The sequence below is a fragment of the Elephas maximus genome, chromosome 9 (assembly GCF_024166365.1).
Source record: "Elephas maximus indicus isolate mEleMax1 chromosome 9, mEleMax1 primary haplotype, whole genome shotgun sequence".
NCBI classification, from domain to species: domain Eukaryota; kingdom Metazoa; phylum Chordata; class Mammalia; order Proboscidea; family Elephantidae; genus Elephas; species Elephas maximus.
The window spans coordinates 59665209-59688562 of NC_064827.1; the positions used below are offsets into that span (position 1 = coordinate 59665209).

The 23354-nt window shown below is 46.5% G+C and overlaps 1 protein-coding gene across 2 annotated transcripts; it reads right to left on the minus strand.

Annotated features, from left to right (window-relative positions):
• Positions 1–838: 838 nt before the first annotated feature.
• On the minus strand, positions 839–22851 carry C9H9orf152 (chromosome 9 C9orf152 homolog). Of its 2 annotated transcripts, XR_007518678.1 has the most exons (3): positions 22659–22851; positions 18727–19783; positions 839–1236 (listed from the first exon to the last, which is right to left on the minus strand). XR_007518678.1 is itself a non-coding variant. In XM_049896025.1 (2 exons), exons 1-2 carry the CDS (start codon positions 22849–22851, stop codon positions 19251–19253), a joined length of 726 nt encoding a protein of 241 aa, XP_049751982.1. In that variant the 3' UTR covers positions 17773–19250. The 2 variants fall into 2 exon arrangements, 1 of the variants encoding a protein (XP_049751982.1); XM_049896025.1 differs by lacking the exon at positions 839–1236 and having other exon boundaries at positions 17773–19783.
• Between the last annotated feature and the right edge of the window lie 503 nt (positions 22852–23354).

Consider the following 23354-nt stretch of genomic DNA (forward strand, 5'->3'; position numbering starts at 1 on the left):
CTATGTGTGGCTCTTTAGCTCTAAATTCCAGCATCTCTGTTGGGCTCTTCCGTGAAGAGGAAGCCATTTCAGACTTCAAGGTGTGTACTGAGACCACAGATTAATCAGGAAGCTTCCTCCCCAAATTTTCTCCTGCTTTTCCCTTTCACTCTCTTGTCCTCCCTTCCACTTCCTCGTCCCCCCTTCACAGTCCAGCTGCCTTGATCCCGTATCTTCAACCGCTTGCCCTTAATCTGGAATCCCTGGGTGGTGCAGGAGTATAAACACACTCGACTGCTAATCAAAGGCTGGAGGTTCAAGTCAAGCCAGACATGCCTCAGAAGAAAGGCCTGGTGATCTACTTCCCAAAAACCATCCATTGAAAACCCTACGGAGCACAGTTCTCCTCTGACACCATGGGGTCACCGTGAGTTGGGGCCCTCAACAGCAACTGCTTGCACTTGGTCTGCACTTCTTTCCTGGTGCCTCTTTCTCTCTCCCCACCTACGTGACTTCTCCGTTCTTTTCTCTCAGGATCGCCAACCATATGTGTTCCTGCTCTGAGCATCTGCCCCTCTCTCTGCAGCACACCCTATCATGGGTGGCACCTTCCAACAAGTTTTTTGACTCATGGGCCCCATTGAAAACCTGATGGACCTTTAGTAATAGTAACACTTATGAAGCATTAGCAACGTGCAATAGGGTCGCTGTGAGTCGGAATCGACTCGATGGCACTGGGTTAGCAACGTGCAAGGCACTTGGAAAATGCTTTTCATGAACATGATTTATTTCCTACACAACCCCACAACCCTCCCCCCCCCCACCCATTTTACATGTGAGGAAGCAGGCTCTGGAACATCAAATCACTTGCTGCATATCACACAGCTCGGAAATGGCAGCTGTGGATTTCAACCTGGGCACTCTGACTCAAGAGGTCTTGCTCTTACCCACTCTTCCCACAGAAAGGCACAGTCACAGTTTCACCTATAAGTTCCGACAGACCTGTTAACGTGCGTGAGGACCAGGTGAGCTTCCAACACCTCCCCATGGTGTACTTCCCAGCAGGAGTGCTCCAGTAGATCAAGGCCAAGGCTGATAGCCCAGGTCTAGAGAGGGAGTGGGGTTTTTGGTGGTAGCTGCAAAGAAGTTTCTCCCTTTCAATGAACTCCCTTTGGGTTCTTCGGGATCATCTCTCCCAGGAGATGGTGAAGGAAGATGGCCCAGATGGACTTCTTGCCAAAAAGGAACCAGAAGTGACTGCAAATGGGGTGATGAAAAATGTGCCAGAATTAAATTGTGGTGACAGTTGCACAACTCTGTAAAGTTACTAAAAATCACTGGACTGTACAATTGAAACAGGTAAGTTTTATAGTATAAATAAAGCCGTACCAAAAAAAAAACCACAGAGAAAGGAACCAGAGTAAGACTCCAGGGGAAGGAAGGGCCAAGGAGGCCACACAGCCTTAGGTTGAAAGGAATAAAAGAAGTTCTGACATCAATATGTAACCATCAACTCACCAGATAGTAAGAAAAAAGGCTTGCTCTCCTTGGGGTGACCCTTGGAACCAGGGGCACTGGAGCTGTGATGCAATGTTGATTTAGAGTCCAGACTTCTTTCTACCCATCACTACTAACATCTGGGGGGGTATCTTAGGCTGGGATCTCTAGAGAGGCAAAACCAGTGAAGTGTATATACAGAAAGAGAGATTTATCTCAAGGAAATGGCTCACACAGTTATACAGGCTGGCAAGTCCTAAGTCCGCAGGTTAGCATCAGGCTGGAGGCTTCTCCTGACGTAGCTGAAGAGGCTCAAGATCAGCAAGCAAAATGGCAGGCTGCTGGCTCAAGTCCTAAGAACCAAAAGTTGGCTGATGTCGAAAGAGATGCAGGATCCAGAGCAAGCAAGCTTTGTGTAAACATATGTATACATATTTTGGGTGCAGGCCACACCCCCAAGGAAACTGATTGGCTGCTCATATCAGACCACAAAATGGGGGATGACTAGATCATTACATGATGGCCAAATTACATCATTACATAATTGCCAAACTACATCATAGGTGCCAAACCACTGAGAACCATGGCCCAGACAAGTTGATGCATAACCATCACAGAACAGTAGGCAGAGTCAAGGCACACAGGACTGGGATTAGGCGGGCTGGGTTCCTGGGAACACAGGCTGTGACAGTGATGGCTCCTGCACTGGTAGAGGGGAGTGGGGCATCGAATCTGGTGTAGTCATGGAAGAAGTTAACTTTTCAGGCCACACAGGCTCTAGAAGTTCAGCCAGATGCTTACCTAAGGAGGCTCTTTTCCGCCAATGAGGCATTAACCCCCTAATGACCAGAGTGCAGGTATGCAGGCTTTTTGCTCTGTGATGTGGAGCATCAGTGGGAAGGGAGAGGGGGCCTATGTCTACTACCTCAGCCTCATTTGTTTTTCCTCAGTGGCAAAGAGGCTGCGGTTGTGGACACGTGAGCCATGAGGTTAATTTGGAACATTGCTCATTCTAATTATGGAGGTCTTTGTCCACACAAGAGTGGCAGCAATACCCCTCTCTACACCAAAACCAAACCAGACCCGTTGCCTTTCAGTAGATTCCGACTCATAGCGACCCTATAGCACAGAGTAGAATTGCCCCACAGGGTTTCCAAGGAGTGCCTGATGAATTTGAACTGCCAACCTTTTGGATACCAGCCGTAGTAGCACTTAACCACTATGTCACCAGGGTTTCCAACAAAAAATTCAGAATTAGATTGCTAAGGGGACATAGAAAAGAGGGAGAACTGCAAACGAGATTTCGAATGTTTTAAATGTACAAGATGACGCTAAAAGTAGGAAGGATGCCTCAGGAAACACTTGGAGACACCACAGTGACATTTCTAAATGTGGGAGTCCTCATTGCCCAAGCATTCATGTGTTTTCTCGCTGAGAAAGAATAATGCACAGTGTAGATTTTTTTAGTCTGTCAGGATATAGTGATCTCAGTGTCACAGCTAACCTTGATGAGAGAATTCTCAAAACTCTGTTTCAGAGTCTCAAATGTTGGACTCTAAACAACGGAATTGATCTTTTTGTATCTAGAGAATTAAAAAACATCAGTCTCTCTTTTCTTTTCTTTGGTTTTTCTCTGCCCACCCATTTACATAACTATCTGTGCTGTGCCCTTCAAATGGTAACAGCAAGGTGGCTCTGGAGAGCCCTGGTTCTCAAGCCTGAGTGACATTAGAATCACCTGGAACCAACCAACAAGTTGCCATTGAGTCGTTTTCGACTCATGGCGGGTCCGTGCGTATTAGAGTAGAACTGTGCTCTACAGCACAATTTTTAAGGCTTTCTTCTGAGGAACCTCTGAGCGGACTTGAACCTCCAACCTTTTGATGAACAGCCGAGCATGTTAACCATTTGCACCACACAGGTGTGACACACTACCCTGAATCACCTGGAAGCTTTTTTTTTTTTTTTATTAACTTTTATTAAGCTTCAAGTGAACGTTTACAAATCCAATCAGTCTGTCACATATAAGTTTACATACATCTCACTCCCTACTCCCACTTGCTCTCCCCCTCTTGAGTCAGCCCTTTCAGTCTCTCCTTTCTTGACAATTTTGCCGGCTTCCCTCTCTCTCTATCCTCCCATCCCCTCTCCTGACAAGAGTTGCCAACACAATCTCAAGTGTCCACCTGATATAATTAGCTCACTCTTCATCAGCGTCACTCTCCCACCCGCTGACCAGTCCCTTTCATGTCTGATGAGTTGTCTTCAGGGATGGTTCCTGTCCTGTGCCAACAGAAGGTCTGGGGACCATGGCCGCCGGGATTCCTCTAGTCTCAGTCAGACCATTAAGTTTGGTCTTTTTATGAGAATTTGGGGTCTGTATCCCACTGATCTCCTGCTCCCTCAGGGGTCCTCTGCTGTGCTCCCTGTCAGGGCAGTCATCGATTGTGGCCGGGCACCAACTAGTTCTTCTGGTCTCAGGATGATGTAGGTCTCTGGTTCATGTGGCCCTTTCTGTCTCTTGGGCTCTTAGTTGTCGTGTGGCCTTGGTGTTCTTCATTTTCCTTTGCTCCAGGTGGGTTGAGACCAATTGATGCATCTTAGATGGCCGCTTGTTAGCATTTAAGACCCCAGACGCCACATTTCAAAGTGGGATGCAGAATGATTTCATAATAGAATTATTTTGCCAATTGACTTAGAAGTCCCCGCAAACCATGTTCCCCAGACCCCCGCCCTTGCTCCGCTGACCTTTGAAGCATTCATTTTATCCCGGAAACTTCTTTGCTTTTGGTCCAGTCCAATTGAGCTGACCTTCCATGTATTGAGTGTTGTCTTTCCCTTCACCTAAAGCAGTTCTTATCTACTGATTAATCAATAAAAAAACCCTCTCCCACCCTCCCTCCCTCCCCCCCTCGTAACCACAAAAGTATGTGTTCTTCTCAGGTTTACTATTTCTCAAGATCTTATAATAGTGGTCTTATACAATATTTGTCCTTTTGCCTCTGACTAATTTCGCTCAGCATAATGCCTACCTGGAAGCTTTTTAAAACTCTGGTCCCATGCCCAGATTTTTCCGATTCAGTAGGTCTGTGGTGCAGTCCTAGAATTTTCTAACAATCATTGCCTGAAGACGCTGCTGCCGCTGGCGTCCAGGGACCTCAGTTTGTGAACCTCTGGCCTGGAGTATAAGACATGACTAGGTTCTTGAAATGTCATTTACATATGAACACTGGAGAACGCGTGGTTTGTAAGCTGCAGATGTGGTCACTTGTGGCTCTGGAGTGTTTCAAATATTTGTTGGGGGCTTTTATTTGTTTTAAACTGCCCAGCACATCAATTCACCATTTTGTGGGTCTTGGTAAAGCAGAACCTAGACTCCACTCAGACTCTTGAGTGAAGCCCTCCTAAAAAAAAATCAATTCACCATTTTGTGGGTCTTGGTAAAGCAGAACCTAGACTCCACTCAGACTCTTGAGTGAAGCCCTCCTAGCTGGGACTAAACAGATTAAGAATAAAATGAAAAAGAGAGGATGGTATCTATATACGTTCAGACTTTAATTTTAGGGCAATATCAAGGGATTAATTTGATCGTTAAAAGACATTTTTATTGTGTGGAGTCAGCAAAATTAAGACTCAACATTAATGAATATTATCTTTTTTTCTTTCTTTTTGGCTTTAAAGAAGAGACATTTATTTTTTCACTGTTTAGGAAGCTAGAAGTCCAAATTCAGAGCCTGGCTTTAGGGGGAGGTCCTTTGTGCATTTCAGCTTCTAAAATCGGTTGTCCAGTGTGTGGAGACACGTGTGTCAGAGCAGAACTGTGCTCCGTAGGGTTTTCAGCGGTTGATCTTTTGGGAGGAGATACCAGTCCTTTCTTCCAAGGCAGCTCTGGGTGGACTCCAACCTCCAACCTTTTGGTTAGCAGCTAAGTGTGTTAACCATTTCTAAATTGCAGCCAGAGTCGAGAACTAACAGTCTAGTGGAGAAACGCATTGCTTCATGTCCTGACCTACTCCAGAGAGTTCTTCAAAGCAACTTCCAAGTGAAATTCGTAAAAGGCTCTGAGGGGCTGACATGGCCCATCTCACTGGCCCCAGAAGAAGACAGTGTTGGTGATCTAAGGAGAGGCTTTGCAAAGCTGCAGGTGTTACTCCTCTGATACTTCTCAGCTCTCCTCCCTCTAGGAAACCACTCTGCCTCTGGCTGACTGACAGCAGACCTCTGATACTTCTCAGTTCTCCTCCCTCTAGGAAACCACTCTGCCTCTGGCTGACAGCAGACCTCCGATACTTCTCAGTTCTCCTCCCTCTAGGAAACCACTCTGCCTCTGGCTGACAGCAGACCCTGCTGCTAAAGCTTTTGAGTTAACTGAGGGATGAACAAGCTCTAAGGGAATGTCAGAGGCATACTTTAACCTGTAATGGGAGCACACGGAGAAAGATCTCAAATGGACAAAGGCCAAAAATGCCATAGGATTATTTCTGGCAGATGAATCCAGAGTCATTCTTCCCATTAGTCATTATAAGTGTTTGCCAATTTCCACAGTATAAATACTTCTAAAATGGTTGAGCTCAAAATACCAGTGGTTTAACAACTGGATCACTAAATTCCTGGATATTTAATAATTGGCAGAGAACAAAGGCTGCCGCAATTTGAAGACACACAGGATGACCTAGAGGTATGGAGCTAAAGCCCTAATTAGCAAGTGGCTCTTGTGAACTAGTCACAGCTGGTAGCCATCAGGTATTCAGGATCCTAACTATTTCTTCTAATCATCATGATTAGTCCTAGATAGCAAAAAGTTGGCTTGCTGTTGGGATTGCAACCAATGTCACAAAACAATATGTGTATACATTTTTGAAGGAGAAATTAACTTGAGCTGTAAACTTTCACCTAAAGCACAATTAAAAAAAAAAAGTAGGCTTGCTATGATATACTGTATTTTACACAAATAACACACGCCTTATGTGTTTGCCTGTCACATCTCCCCCTCGCCCCCCACCAGGCATCCTTACAAGTGTGCTATGCTGTTTTTTCTTCACAACATGTGAAAAAAAAACTGGCATAGCAGCGCCTGTGAAAATACTTCAAGGGTGGGAGGACAGGGCCAGTAAACAAACACAGAAGGCATGGATTATTTGCATAAAATATGGTAACTGTCTCCTTTGGAGACTTTTGGTGGCAGTGCCTGACTAGTTGCTGGAAGTATCAGGATCATAGCTTCATATGAGCACAACTACTGCCCAGGCTCATTAGATTTATTAATTATAAGCAGGGCTTCAAACTGGTTCTTCCCAGTTCAGTCATGGCTAAGGAAGCAAAACTGGAACAGACCCGAATTTTTTAAAATTTGGGTGAACTGCTATGATAACTGAAATGGAAAAAATTATGGGTCAAAACCCTGCTAGAAACCTAATCTCCCTCTTAGAAAACAAGGGCAGCGTACATGTTGCATAGCAACCAAATCTCTTGCCCATGAGATTTTGAGCAGAATCAGAAACAATGCCACTCACCTCAAAGATGGTGGCCAACCACAGGACTGTGAATGTGTGTCGCTCTCCACAGTCCTGCCAATAATCCAATCTCGTGCATCAGGCTCCTGAAAGGGCTAATTATATGCCTCTTCCAAGTCTCCCATTCCAGGGCTTTGATGCCTAATTTTTCCCCTTCTGGTTATTGTTCCGCATCCCCCAAATTGTAAAAATCCAGGTCCCTTCTGGTTTTGCTTCCTCGGCCATGACAGAACCGGTTTGATCTGGCTGGAAACCCTGCTTGTAAGCAACAAACACAGCCCAGCTGAGGTCATACCACTACCCCAGTCGCCAGGGTCTATGACAGAGGAAGGGGGAGGAAGAGATGCTATGAAGAGCAAATATGTAAAATAGTAGAGCCTATCTGTGCATGTAAGAACAAATAAACATGAGGTTTGTTAAGACAGTTTTAACTGGAACTGGGGAAGTATTTTTAGCCCTCACTTATCACTGGAAGTCTGGGGAGGCAGCTGCTCCAGGGTCCAATAATGCTTCTGCCCTGGCCTTTCCTTATCCCTTAATTAGGTCCACCCAGGGATAACCCATACTGTCTTAGGATGCTTTTCATTTTTCCCCTCACTGTAGGAACTATATACTTGTGGTATTCTTTTGGACATGAGAGACACATCCAAGTGACTAGATGATTGGTAAAAGGCCAGAAAGATTCAAGACCTTATTAGTGAAGGATCAAAAGCTGCCAGGAGTCTTAAGGAGAAAAAATTAGAAAGAACCTCCCAAGACAAGCATGAAGGCTACAGAAGCACATTCATTGATAACAGCACTGGTGGACATCCTCTATTTTCAATGCTTCCAGTTCACTTTAAAATGCTCACATCTGCCTGCAAGTATGCAATGCAGCCACTAGGTGGCAGTGCTCCCCAAAGTAAAAGTGTTAAAGTACTAGCTCTTTACTAGCTTCCATAGCATAATGGGAGTCCTGGTGGTGTAGTGGTTAAGAACTCAGCAGTTAACCAAAAGCTCAGCAGTTCAAATCCACCAGCTACTCCTTGGAAACCTTATCAGGCAGTTCTACCCTGTACTTACAGGGGCACTGTGAGTTGGAATTGACTTGATGGCAACAGGTTTACAGCCATGAGCCTTCCTGGGGCTCAAAAGGATGTTTTCCACTTTTCACGTTAGGGCTCCTTTGAGTCGATTAGAGGGCAAACAATTATGTAACAGGCATTGGGCTGAGCACTTTACACAGACTACTTCATCCAACTCTTAACAGTCCTTCAAGGACCATGCTATTAATATCATCTTCATTTTACACATGAGGAAACTCACACTCTAAGAGTTTTAAGAACTTGCTTAAGGTGATAGAACTCGTAGTGAAAGGAGGATTCAAACTGAGGCAGTCTGACTTCAAAGCCTGTGCTCCTGTCCCCCACACTTTCCTTCTCATCAGCTTGATTCAACAGGCAAACAAACCTGGGGTCTTGATCCTGGGCCAGCTCTGCTTTCTCCCAGACTAGTAGGGATTATCTGTAGTACAGACCAGCCGCAAGAAGGGAAGTGATACTGGTAGTTGGAAAGTGGGCCATGTACACTAAAGTGGCTACGGTGTGGGGCTGTGGATGTGGTACTGACAGTGTCTGCTAAAAGCAGCCACTGTCACTAATAGTCAAACCCACTCAAGTTCTGGCTCTTTCCAAGTGCACAGGCATAGGCATGTGGTCTGCCCTCTAAGTTATCACAAATGCCTACTGAGATATGGCCAATGTTCTAGTGTGGTGCACTGAATTACTTAATATGGCCCTTCTAGCCACGGTCTTTGTAACTTTCATGAAATGACTAGGTGGGACCATACGAATGAGGTGCTTGCGGCCCACCAACGGAATTGGATAGCTTGCTAATAATATAAATAAGGTGCATGGGACCCTTGTGGGGTTGGGATCATGCAAATAAGATGTATGAAACGCTTAAGAGGAGATTGGTCAGTTTGGCTATCCTACCCACCTTAAAAAAAAAACCCACCTTAGAGGCTTAAAATGAGCCATCCCAGAGGCAGAAAGGGAGAACCTCACCACCACCAAGAAAGAGGAGCCAGGAGTTGAACACAGCCTTTGGACTCGGGATCCCTATGCTGAGAAGCTCCTAGATCCAAGAGGCAGAGAAGAGAGCAGTAATACCAGACAGCAGCAGAGAAACAGCGGCACCAGAACCAAGAGACTGGCAGGAGATGGTACGGTGGGCTTCCTGGCCCAAGGAGCAAGAAAGCTGAGCGCCTTCAGGCAGGAGGCTTGCTAGTGGAGTAGGGTACCTCCAGGTACTTGGTAGAGCAAAGTTTGCCTACCCTCTGAGCTAGAGCTGAGTGCCTTCTGGCCGAGGCTTACTGGCAGAGTGGGGTACCTCCGGATACTTATCACCAGAGATAAAAGATCTTTGTAACACTTGCCTGAGCTGAGCAGAGGCCAGGCCAAGGGCCAGAGAGAGACCTGCCCGCAGGACCTGCTGAGAAGAGGCAGTCCTGATCAAAGAACTGTATCCTGAATGTTCCTGAACCTGAACTGTAACCTGTTACTTTCCCAATAAACCCTATAATCGTGAATGTTGTCTGTGAGCTCTGTGTGGCCACTGCAATGAATTATCAAACCCAGCAGAGAAGTAGAGAGTGCCGTGGGAGAGACGGTTGGTGTCAGAATACGTAAAAAGGTTGGAGAGAGGCGGTATGTCTGGTCTCTGCCTCATAGGAATCTCCCTTAGGCTGTTGATCTTGATTCTCCTTCCCACTTGTGAAGTTAGAAGAGGTCAGAGGCCCCTGCCATGCCATTCTTACATCTAGCATGCTATACAAATAGTCACCTGCTCTCCAACCTACAATATCTATTTCCTTGCCTCCTGCTTTTCATACGCACATGCACGTACACACACGCACACACAACTTTATAGAAGCACCAAGTTCTAAGTGTCTATTTCTGTATTGGGCAGGGTAAAGCTAGACTGTCAACAAAGAGACTCAATAATTAATACAGTGGCTTAAAGAAGTTTATTGCTGTCTCAGGTTACTCTCCGAGGGGAACATTCTAGATCTGAGGGCAGATCTGTTTTAAGCAGTTATTCAGAGACTCAGGCTCCTCCCATTCTGTTGCTCATCACCCCCTAGGACCTTGTTGTCATGGGCATAGTCCACTTTGGGAAATGATGAGGTGCTGTGAAGCCCTTTACTGAGAACACAGGTGTGCCCATTCCACAGATTCCCAGTAGTAATTGGGGATGAAGTGCAGAAGCCCAAGGTGGGCAGAGAGAGGCTCACCAGGCTCCCACCATTTCCCACTGCAGACATCTAGCCCAGAGCGGGGGAGGGAGGAAGTGCCATCTTGGAATGAAGTTAGAAGTTTCTTTTTGTTTTTTTAAAATTACACTGGATAGACCACACTAAGTTCTGAACTGAAATTGTGGCCTGAGGGGCATTTCATCCCTACAGGTGACCAGAAGTTCTCAGAACCAGTCCTGAATTTCATCCATGGCTATGAAAGCAAAAGTAAAGTCGCTTTATGACTATATCTCATGCGTCATGTCTGTTCAATGTGTTTAATCTCATGATTAAACCACAGAAATCTCATGATTAAACCACAGATACTTTTGTTATTTACCCTCCTCAAGAACAAAGCACGTGACTTTCCTATGTCTCTGCTCCACTTGGAAACCCTGGCAGTGTAGTGGTTAAGTGCTATGGCTGCTAACCAAAAGGTCAGCAGTTCAAATCCACCAGGTGCTCCTTGGAAACTCTATGGGGCAGTTCTGCCCTGTCCTATAGGGTCACTGTGAGTCAGAATCGACTCGATAGCAATGGGTTTGATTTTTTTTTTTTTTTTTTTTTGGTTTTGGCTGCCCCACTTGTCCCAGCCTGGAGTCTGGCAGGCAGAGGCAGTTAGTATCTGGGAAAAGTCTCTTTTCTGTGCATAGACTCTGTTTACTCACTGATCACATCACTCCAACCTGTAGTCAGTGGTAAGCCCAGGGGCTATTGTAACAAAAGTGGAGGGTGCCCTGGGCCCTTCCCTGGAGCCTTGAAGAGGGTGGCTTTTCTCCCCCACTACGTCCTCCCCTTTTCGGTCTCCCCTACCTCCTCCCCTCTTTAGCAGGGGCCAACAGGGCTGCATTGTTGAATCTAGAACCACTGAGCTAGACCATAGGAGATTTGCTCGAATTACATTGGCGACCCCAAATCACTCCGAAATAAATCACTCTGAAATTGTCTTTAAAACATCCTGAAAATGATGCTGAAAGTTTCAAAGTGAACTTCATGTTAAAACGGCAGAGTCGCTCTAAAACTAGAGTGCAATTCTCAGTGTCTCTGTGCCAAAGCTTGGGACACTAATGGGGATTTTTTTTTTTTCTTCCTAAAATAAATCTACACGAGAAAATCTACACGGTGCAACCCATCCATACTGATAAGGCAGGGGATAGTCTATATCAAGACCCAAAAAACAAACAAACAAACAAAAGCCATGGCCACGGAATCAATATTCTAACTCATAGCGACTGTATGGGACAGAGTAGAACTGCTCCATAGGGCTTCCAAGGAGTCACTGGTGGATTTGAACTGCTGACCTTTTGGTTAGCAGCTGAACTCTTAACCACTGTGCCACCAGGGTTCTGAGGGGTTGCTAAAATACAGTTTGCTGGGCATCACCCCAGATTTTGAGCCAGTAGGTGGGGAGATAGGGGGAAAGGGGCAGAGAATTTTTATTTCCAGCATTTCCCAGGTGACACTGATGCTACTACTCGTCAGACCACACTTGGAGAACTACTCAGCTAGACCACAGGAAATTTGCTAGGATTACCTTGGCAAGTCCAAATCACACTGGAATTAATCACTCTGAAATTTTCTAAGCGTCTTAAACCAGTTGCCGCAGAGTTGATCCTGACTCATGGCGACACCACGTGTGTCAGAGTAGAACTGTGCTCCACAGAGTTTTCAATGGCTGATTTTTCAGAAGTAGATCACCCTACCTTTCTTCTGAGGAGCCTCTGGGTGGACTTGAACCTCCAATCTTGTGATTGATTCTTACCTGAGGGTTGATTCTTATGTATAACTTCCTGGGAACTTGTTAGAAATTCAAATTCTCAGCAGGGGGTCCGACTGGAAGACCCTGTTCAAAGCCTTGCTCTGGAGGTGGAAATCCACAGTCTGTGTCCAACAAGCCCTCCGGGTAATTCTGATACATGCCAAAGTTTGAGAGCCACGGCCTGAGAGCTTGCTGAGACCGATGCTATTTTGGCAGGTCAGGCCTGATTCCTTTCTCCTCAGTAATATGAGGCTGGTAGGAGGCTGCCTTTTGGACACATTTGATGTTTAGATGGACGTTTCTCTGTCTCCTGGAAAGTAAACACTTGACTAATTCTCCTCCTCAGAACCTAGGGGGAAAGGTCAAAGATGCTTTCTTTTAAAGATGGTAGTGCCTGCAAGAAGGGGGGAAACTAACACCTTATTCCCTGAATGGATGGCTGCTCAGCCACTAGACTTACCCTAGGAGAGGGGGAGACAAACTCTGGTCCATATACATAATGGCACCACACAACAGTAAAGAACAATGATGTATCTGCGAAACGCCTCATATCATGAACAAATCTGGAGGGCATTACGCTGACTGAAATAAGTCAGTCACAAAAGGACAAATACTGTATGAGACCACTATTATAAAAATTCATCAAAAGGTTTACGCACAGAAAAAAACCATCTTTGATGGTTATGAGGAAGGGGAGAGGTGGAGAGAGAAAAACACTAACTAGATTGTAGATAAACGGTAACTTTGGTGAAGGCTAAGACAGTACAAAATATTGGGGAGGTTAGCACAACTTGACCAAGGTAAAGTCATAGAAGCTTCACGGACACATCCAAACTCCCTGAGGGTCTGAGTTACTCGGCTGAGGGCTGGGAACCATGGTCTCCAGGGACATCTAGCTAAACTGGAATAACATATTTTATAAAGAAAATGTTCTACATTTGACTGTGGTGAGTAGAGTCTGGGGTCTTAAAAGCCTACAAGTGACCATCTAAGATACATCTACTGATCCCACCCCAGCTGGAGCAAAGGAGAACAAAGAAAACCAAAGACACAAGGGAAAGATTAGTCCAAAGGACTAATGGACCACAACTACCACAGCCTCCACCAGACTGAGCCCAGAACAACTAGATGGTGCCCAGCTACCACCACCACCTACTGCTCTGACAGGGATCAAAATAGAGGCTCCTGGACAGAGTGGGAGAAAAAAGTAGAACAAAATTCACACACACACACAAGACCAGACTTGCTCATCTGACAGAGACTGCAGAAACCTCAAGAGTATAGCCCCAGGACACGCTTTTAACTCAGTACTGAAGTCACTCCCAAGGTTCACCCATAAGCCGAAGATTAGAAAGGCTTATAGGGCAAATAATAACACACCTGAGGAACACGCTTCATAGTTCAGTCACATATGTGGGGCTAAATGGGCACACCAGCCCAAAAGCAAAGACAAAAACGCAGGAAGGGACAGGAAAGCTGGACGAATGGAAATAGGGAACCCTGGGTGGAGAAGTGGAGAGAGTTCACACATTGTGGGGTTGGCAACCAATGTCACAGAACAATTTTCATAATTAGTTGTTTAATGAGAAACTTATTTGCTCTGTAAAATTTCACCTAAAGCACAAAAAGAAAAAAAGAGAGAGAGAGAGGGAGAAACCTCAGTGGGAAAATAACAGTGTAGAACAACTGGGAACAGACGGTACAAGGATGACCACCTGTTATGGGTTGATTTGTGTCCCCTGTCCCCCCCAAAAAGATGTGTTCGAATCCTAACCTCCAGTCCCTGTGAATGTGACTTTATTGGGAAATAGAGTCTTTGCAGATGTAATTAGTTAACATGAGGCCATACTGAAGTAAAAACAAAACAGAGTTGATCCTGACTCGTGGTAACCTCACGTGTAACAGGGTGGAACTGCTCCACAGGGTTTTCTTGGCTGTAATATTTTACAGAAGCAGGTCTCCAGGTCTTTCTTCTGCAGCACCCTCGGTGGGTTATATAGCCACCTTTTGGATAGTAGATAAGCACAAACAATTTGCACCACCCAGGGACCTTCATATTGGAGAATACCCATTACTGTCGAGTCAATTCTAAGTCATAGCAACCCTACAGGAGGGTGGAACTGCCCCATAGGATTTCCAAAGCTGTGATCTTTATGGAAGCAGACTGCCACATCTTTCTCCCACAGAGCCACTGGTGGGTTCGAACCGCTAACCTTTGGTTACCAGTTAAGCACTTCAGCTCCTGTGCCTCGAGGACTCCTTCGTACTGGAGTCTGGTGGTCCTAATCCAATATGACTGATGTTCTTATAAAAAGAGGAGGGAAACAGAGAGACACTCTGGTTTCAGACTTCGGCCTCCAGAATTGGGAGCGAATAAATTTCTGTTCTTTTAGGACACCCAATTATTGGTACTTTATTATGGCGGCCCTAGGAAGCTAATACGCTGGCTTAAAGCCAGTTCCCGCGATATGCAGAAAATGCCTCTGGCCTGTGTCCACACGCCCCAGTTGGGGCAGCAGATGGCTGGTGAGATTGGGGCAAAGAGAAGTGGACCTCTGAAGGCCTGGGAGGAGGGTTGAATAGGCAGGCATAGCCAGTGTCACAAGGGACCCCCAGCGCTAGGGGCAGTGCTTGGGTTTGAGCCCGTCATCAGCAGGAGCCTGCTGGGGCCGCCACTGTCCACACCGGCCTATGAGCTATGTCCGTGTAAACAGCTAAGGGAAAAGAGACTACAATGGCATCACAGCCAGTCACTTAAAGAGACCCTTGCAATCGTTCTCTGCTTTTCCTACCCCAACGCTAAAAAGTTGTGTGCCTGAGAGGGTGGCGTATGTAAACCAGAAGACCACGCCCTCCCTTTAGCCCTAAAACTTAAACTCTACAGGAAGGCGGTACCTGTGGTGGTGTAAGGGTCGGCAGCTCGAATTCCCCAGGCGCTCATCAGAAACCCTATGGGGTAGCTCTACCTTATCTTAGAGGGTCACTGTGAGTCACAACAGGTTACCCTTGTTTCCTGGTGCTGGGAGGAGAGGAGGAGACTTGAATATGAGATAAAACTTTTAAATTCGAATAGTGTCAAGTCTTAAGAACCGGAAGTGAAAGTGCTTTATTAATGACGGGAAGTGATTGAAAAGTGAGGGACTCAGTCTTCCAGGCGTGGGAGGAGCCTGCCCTCCAGTGGGGAAAGAAATTGGACCAAGCAGAGTGGGTAATAGTTATGGGAAAGACCCTGTCCTGTTTATAGCTTAATGAGAGCCAGCCTCTGCTCCGGACTCCTCAGGTGGGTGTTCTCCCCTCGTTTTACAACTGGGAAGTCTGTGGCTTTGAGAGCTAAGTAACTCAACAAAGGTCATGCAGCTACCAAGAAGCGGTATTTAGGGGAGTCCAGATCCATCTGCCTCAGAGCCTGGGAAGATGGAAGCATATTACTGAGGCAGCCACATGGGGGAATCCTCCCTGTGGACCTGGAAGGCTAGGGGGCCGGACCAGAGGCAGGATTTACAATGCGAGCTGGCTGTTCTCAGCCTTTAGGAGAGCCCCTCTTCTGTTCTCTGTGGAGAGTGTGGGAAGAGAAGGTTAACACCAGTCCTGACCATCACAGAAAAAAAAAAAAGCACCCATAGGTAGTTCCAGAGAGCACATGGTTACCTGAACCCTCTGCTCCAAGCCGGTTTGTCAGGGGTGGGCGGGAGAAAGGTGTGTGTGTGTCTTTGAGAAACATTGTTCCGACCTAAATGCTCTTGGCAAGAACAGCCTGGGAGATCACCAGACCTGTCTTTCCAAGTGCCTCTGGGTGGGTTCAAACCACCAACCTTCAGGCTAGCAGTCAAGCACTTAAATGTCTGCACCACCCAGGGACTCCAAAGGAGAAGTACCAAAAATCAAACCCATTGCCGTCCAGCTGATTTCTACTCACAGCAACCCCACAGGACAGAGTAGAACTGCCCCCACAGGGTTTCCAAGGAGCGGCTGATGGGTTCAAAGTGCCAACCTTTTGGTTAGGAGCCCATCTCTTAACCACTGCACCACCAGAGCTCCATAAATAATGATTGCTGCCTGTGATAGTTTTGTGTGTCAACTTGGCTAGACTACCAAAAACAAAACCAAACCTGTTGAATCGATTCAGACTCTTAGCAACCCTATAGGACAGAGTAGAACTTCCCCATACGGTTTCCAAGGAGCAGCTGGTGGATTTGAACTGCTGACCCTTGGGCTAGCAGCTGAGCTCTTAATCACTATGCCACCAGGGTTCCTGGCTAGACTACAGTTCCCAAGTGTTTAATCAAACACTAGTCTAGGTAGGTCTGTGAAGGTATTTTACTGATATGACTCAGTGTCTGTACTAATTACGTCTGTAATATAATTAGTTGACTTGGAATAAGGAAGATTGTTCTACTCTGGGTGGACCTGATTTAATCAGTTGAAAGGCCTTGAAAGCAGTGTTGAAGTTTACTAAAAACCCAAACCAAACCCAGTGCCATCGAGTCGATTCCAACTCATAATGACCCATAGAGTTTCCAAGGAGCACCTGGTGGATTCAAACTGCCAACCCTTTGGTTAGCAGCCGTAGCACTTAACCACTATGCCACCAGGGTTTCCTAAGGTTAGTAGAAGAGGAAATTCCTCCTGTGGACAGCAGCTTAGGCTCAAGTCTGACAGTTCCAAACTGCCCCCCCTGACGGCTTGCACTGGGAATTCCTAACTAACCTAGCCAGCCCCCACAATCGCATAAGCCAATTCCTTGCAATACATCGCATAATATATAGCTCCAACTGGTTCTGTTTCTCTGGTTTTACCCTGACTGCTTCTAGCTGAGAGTGCCAGGAACTTTTACACATGTTATTTCTAACCCTTTCAAAAGTGAGTATTATCGCCCTCATTTTACAGATGATGAAACCAAAACTGAGAGATTAAGTAACTTGGCCCAAGTCACACACCAACTGTGGCTGGATAAACACCCAGATCTGCTGACTGCTAAACCGATACACTCTCCTTCATCTTGCCTGTAGGACAGCTATGCTCTGCACGTGTTGCCCGACCTACAGGGGTTTCCTGAGCAATGAACAGAGAAACATTAAAAAGACCGTATACACCAATCACAGAAGGCAAGGGTCGTCCGTGGAGAGCTCTGAGAAAGGCCAGGGTCTGGATCCACACACAGCGGGGCAAGAGAAAGCCATGTTGTCGTAACCACGCTGCAAAACCAAAACCAAACCAGCTGCTGTCAGTTCTGACTCATGGCGACCTCGTGTGTGTCAGAGTAGAACTGTACTTCGTAGGATTATCAAAGGCTGATTTTTTAGAAGTAGACAGTCAGACCTTTCTTCCGAGGTGCCTCTGGGTGAACTCAAACCTCCAACCTTTCAGTTACCAAGGGAGCTCATTAGCCATTTGCACCACGAGGGACTCCAACCCTGCTGTAAGTCAGTGGAAAATCAAGACTAGGGTTGCCATTGGCCGGGTCATAACACACTCTACAGGGGAAATACATATTTTAAAAGTATTCACGGTCACTCTAAAAGATCTAATTTTAATCAAGACGAGGCACTTTCAAAATCTTTGGAAAGGAATCAGACTGAAATCAAGGAGGAGCGTCAGAATCAATTCTATGCTCAGGAAGACAAGTGAATGTGTGAATCCCATATGCTTGAATTCCCAATATTAACATATTAATTTAATATGGAATAAATGTGGATGGAACAAATGCGAAGGAAAAAAAAAAGACTGTAGAAAGAGGGGTTACTTGTCAGAGTTTAAAACAAAAGCAAAGCACAAAGTTTTTCAGAAAATTTTCTTGTTTTTCAGTAGACAAAGAAGCACACTGAATCCCAACACTAGAATGAGTTTCTGAGTGGTCCACGGAGCAGGCACATACATTTTCTGATGAGTAATCACGCTCCTAGTTAACAATTTTGGATGTGGAGGGGCACGTCTGGATCATCATGGGGAAAAAGGGAAGATGTGGGTGAAATTTCAAAGAGGGAATCTGATATGAGAGAAAACATCTTAAAAAACCCATTACTGTGGAGTCAATTCCAACTCATAGTGACCCTATAGGACGGAGTAGAACTGCCGCCATAGGGTTTCCAAGGAGCGGCTGGTGGATTCAAACTGCTGACCTTTTGGTTAGCAGCCGTAGCTCTTAACCATGGTGCCACCAGAACTCCAAGAGGTATTTAAATATCATTACTAAAGTTAAACATTAACCAGGAAAGACGCACTTTCTCCCCCATCATGCAAGTACCACCTGCTTTACTTTTAGTTTAAAAAAATATATTTGATGCCAAGAAAGAGTTCAGTGGTCCAAGCTTGGCAGAAAAGAGGGTAGTTTGTGCAGAACACATATTTTCCAAGCAAGAGCATTTCTTTATCTCCTTTTGCTCAGGCTCCCATCACTATACATTTTCAGTGATTGGCAATTTTCAATAAGAACTTAATCTGGAAAGAAATAAAAGAAAAAATAAGAAGGAAGGGAAGGGAAGAAAAGGAAAGAAAGGAGAGAAGGAAGGAATGCAGGGAAGGAAGAAAGGAAGGGAGGAAAGGAGGAAGGAAGGAAGCAAGGAAAGAAGGAAGGAAGGAAGGGAGGAAATCTGTGATGAGGTTGGACGTGCAGGGTCTCAGGAAGAGCTAAGAGATGATCAGCCCTTCCTAAATACCCTTTAAAGGCACAGAACAGTGAGCGACAGTGTTCTAGCTCTCTTTACCCTGGATCACCATGGGTTGGGAGGTGAAAGCTGGGATGGTGTGGTCACACTGTGAATTTAGTGACTCATGAGATGGCCTCCAGGAAGAGCAACCAGAAGAAGGCAGTTCTCAGAGCTCATCTTCTTGAGAATATGTGTGAAATCATCAGAAGCTCCTGAAAACAGGATTGTCCATGCCCATTGCTCCCTGGGCACTGCTAAGACATTCATTGGCTACAGTCTCCGCTTTGTATTTCAAAAGTCCCCTAAGGAATGGGCATCTGGAGCTCCATCACTTCGTCTTCTTGTATAAGCTGAATGGTGCTGCATTGACTGGACAGCACCCTTTCATCCTGAACTGTGAGCAACCTGGCCTGGGCAATCTCTCCTTTTATGAAGGACCAGACCATGTGCCCACTCCCACAATTACTGCAACTGCAGTTCTTGCTCCTAGCTAGAGGATCTAATTTTGGCTCTATCTCCCTCGTTCTCTGATGAGGCCACTGAGAGCCTCAAGGCTGAGCCCTGTGGCTGAGAAGAAAGCTTCAGGCTGGGCCATATAAGCCCAGGTTCCGTGCAGCTTGGGAAATCCTGGGAGTTTTCCTCTGGGGAAATGGATAATGAGTTGATTTGCCCGATCTGTGTAGGTTCTTTGTGGGAGGATGGCACTGAATGCTCATGTTTAAGCCGGATTCCACTGCCTTTGCATGGGCACTGCCCACATGACATGGCTGCTGGACTGTCTCTGGGGTTTCCGTCCCTTGCTGAGTCCTCTGATTGTTTTCAAACAAGCCTAGGTTTCCTTCCTGAGGGAGCCTTCGGTCAGGTCCAGTAAGCCTGCCCTTGTGCTGTACTTGATGACTGGTTTCCTGGCAGAAGTTCTGGACAGAACGATGCATCTGTAGGTGTGTGTGCCACGTAGACTTGGGGGTCTGAAGATGGCCTCTGCCTGCCTCCTCTGGCATCCCCTTGGCCTCAGACTCTGCCTCCTCCAGGAATAGTGAGCTCCTTCTCTCCTTGTTAATCCAAACAGCACTGACCATGGGCTGAGCAGGAGCAGGAGCAGGCACGGTCCCCCCTGAGAAGGGAAGGCAGAGCAGGGTCACTACTGGAAGGTATATGGCAGGTCTCATTTGGGGGGTCTCAGAGTTCTTTTTTTTTGTTTTTTTGCATGGTATGAGGTATGGATCCTGTTTCATTTTTTTTTTTAATTGTACTTTAGATGATGGTTTACAGAACTAGCTTTTCATTAAATACTTAGTACAAATATTGTTTTATGAGATTAGTTAACAATCCCACAACATGTCAACACTCTCCTTTCTCAACCTTGGGTTCCCTATTACCAGCTTTTCTGCCCCCTCCTGCCTTCTTGTCCTTGCCCCTGGGCTGGTGTGCCCTTTTAGTCTCCTTTTGTTCTATGGGCCTGTCTAATCTTTGAGTGAAGGGTGAACCTCAAGAGTGACTTCATTACTGAGCTAAAAGGGTGTCCAGGGGCCATATTCTCAGGGTTTCTCCAGTCTCTGTCAGGCCAGTATGTCTCGTCTTTTTTTTTGTGAGTTAGAATTTTGTTCTACATTTTTCCCTAGCTCTGTCTGGGACCCTCTATTATGATCCCTGTCAGAGCAGTCAGTAGTGGTAGCTGAGCACCATCTAGTAGTACTGGACTCAGTTGGTGGAGGCTATGGTAGTTGTGGTCCATTAGTCCTTTGGACTAATCTTTCCCTTGTATTTTTAGTTTTCTTCGTTCTCCCTTGCCCTAGAATGGGTGAGACCAGTGGAGTATACCAGATGGCCACTCACAGGATTTTAAGACCCCAGACGCTACTCGCCAAAGTAGAATGTAGAACATTTTCTTCATAAACTATGTTATGCCAATTGAGCCAGATGCCCGCGGGGTCTCAGAATTTTTAAGCTGAAAGAATGCCAGGCCCAGAACATCAAGGAAGCCAGTACCGAGTACATTGCATATGTAAGAATAACTATAGTAGCTAAATCATAGGGTTGCTGCAGGAATTAAATAAGTTAATACATATAAAGATTTTACCACAGTGCCTAACAGAGTAATACTTGATAAATGTTAGTTAGCATTAGTATCAATACTAATGGTACTAGTAGAACTAAGGGGGAGAAACAGCAAGGGGTAAAAAAAACCAAAGATAGGTGGAAATGATTCTAGGGACCCAAAAAGCAATTGGTCCCTACACTTTGGCAACATGGGAGATGGTGGTGCCATTCATTGAGACAGAGTATACAGGAAATAAAGTCAATTTTTGGTAGGGAGAGATGAATTTGTTTTTGAGTATATTGCATTTCAGATGTATGTTTGTCTGTAGAGCATCCAACCAGCCTGGATTTTGGAGGAGAAATTGGGGCTGGAGATACAGATTTGGGGTCATCAACATACAGGTGGTAGTTGAAGTCAGGGACATGTGTGAAGTCATGGAAAGTAAATGCATAAATTGATAAGAGGCTGGAGAGAAAATTAGAGTTCTGGAATACTCAAATATTTAAAGGGCAAACAGTGGAAGAAAAGCCAGGGAAGAGAGAGAGAGATCAAAATCAGGAGGTGTTAATATCACGGAGACAAGAGCATAGAGGGACTTCAGAAGATAGTCATTTTCAGTGTCCAGTGTAGTAGAGAGACCCAGGAAGACAGAGTGACCATTGACACTGGGCTACTCCTACAAGTACATTTCAGTGTCTCCAGACACTAGGTCATATTGGGGAGCTCAGGAATTCTCGGAGCTGACTAATGGAAGGAAGGGCACTGGAACCAAAAGGGAGAAGACCATGAAGTGGAATCGACTCATCAGCAAAGGGTCTGGGTTTCTTTTTGTTGTTGTTTGTTTGTTTGAGGGTGGGATAGGGCTTTCGGGACCTTTCAACATCTGCCCTGCAGAAATGGGGGCACTAGTTGGCTGTGCCAGTTCAGTTCCAAGGGATCTCATTAGTTGGCACCAGCCAAAGTAATGGGAAGTGGGCTCTTTCAGGTTAGAGGTGCCACTTTTGTCTATAAATTGCAGCAAACTCTTGTGAGTGCATTAAATGCCACTGAATTGTACACTTTAAAATGGTCATTTTTTTTGTTGTTATGTGAATTTACCTTCATTAAAAAACTAAAAAAAAAATCTTTTTTAATTAAAAAATAAAAAGAATATACTTCTGGCCCATCGGTGAGCTCCGTCTGTCCCTTGACTCTTTCCTAGCCTGGGCTGGTACAGGGTGGACCATTCATTGCCTCTACTTAACCGTACAGGTAACCACAGAAACCCCCAGGGCACAGCTTTGAATTTCAGGGTATCTTCCCATGTCCCTTGACTTGTTCCTTCTCTGTCCTCACTTGCTTCCCAAGCCCTGTGCTCCTAGCTTCCTCTAGGAATGAGGTCTGAGTTCCCAACATAGGGAGGGGGTCTTCTCCCCAGGAGGAGGGGGCTTCCGAGTCTGATTAGACCTTCCCTGGCAGCAGTTTGAGGCCGTGATAGCAAACTCTGTGAGCCTGAGGTGCCTCATGGGTCCCTGAGCCCGCTGCTTCCCTGGCCCAGCCAGGTCCCAGGCTGCTAGGGAATGCCACGTCTTCTCCCTCTAGAGCCAGTTTCTCTGGTTTGCAGGAAGTGCCTCGGTTAGACCCGGTCAGGAAGCAGAGCTCCCATCTCCTACATAGTTTTGCCGGGGGGCCAAGCCGGGCTCACCAGGCTGACCAGTCTAGCGAGATCAGAACAAAGGAGCAGAGACCAGAACCTGCGCTGCCAGGCTGGGCTGAGGCTCCTGGATCGGTGGGAAGGACCGACTTGAGCCGAGCAGAGCTGCCCTGAGCGCCTCTCCTGCTGTCTGCACTTCACCACCAGCAGGGAGCCCTGACCTTGCCCTCTCAGCGTCGCGGCCACCCATTCTGCTCACAGCCAGGCCCTCCTCCCTCCCCATGACTTCTGCCCCCAGCACCCGCCCAGCCCTACCTTTCGGGAGCACCACCAGGTGGGTCTGGGCCCTCTGCTGCTGCCTCAAGCCTTCATATTGGGCTCGCAGGAGCTGGATGCTGAGCGGGGGCCCTTTCCCCTGGGCCTGAGTGCTGGAGCCCTCAGCCATGGAGCGAGACCCCGGCTGCCAGAAGTGGAGCAGGGCAGAGCACGGGCAGGGCAACCCATTCATCCGGATCCGTGAGAAAGGCAAACAGTGAAGGGAGGGGCGGGGGCGGGAGGGGATAGGGAAGAGGAAGGAGGGGACAGGATGGTGGGGGGGGGAAGAGAGGGAAGGTGGAAAGATATGGGGGGGGAAGAGAAAGGTAAGGGTGAAGAAAAGGGAGGGAGGGAGAGAAATGCAGACAGGTAAAGAATGTAAGAGAAAAAGTGGGTAAGAAGGGAGGTGGGGAATGTAGGGACAAGTCAGAAGGGTGGGGTGAAGAAATGTAGGGGGACAGAAGAAAGACAGAGGGAGAAGGTAGGAAAGAAGAAGTGGGGGGCGGAAGGGGGAGGGAAGAATGGTGGAGGAGGGTGGCTGTGACAGGTGAATTAATGGGGTGGGGAGGATGGGGGCAGGCAAGAGGAGGAGGGGGAACGGAGTGACCAGGGAGTCAGTCGGAGATGAAAGGGATAAAGGATGAGGGGAGCAGGAGGAAAAAGAAAGGCAAGTCCTGGAGTTGAGGGAGGTGTCTT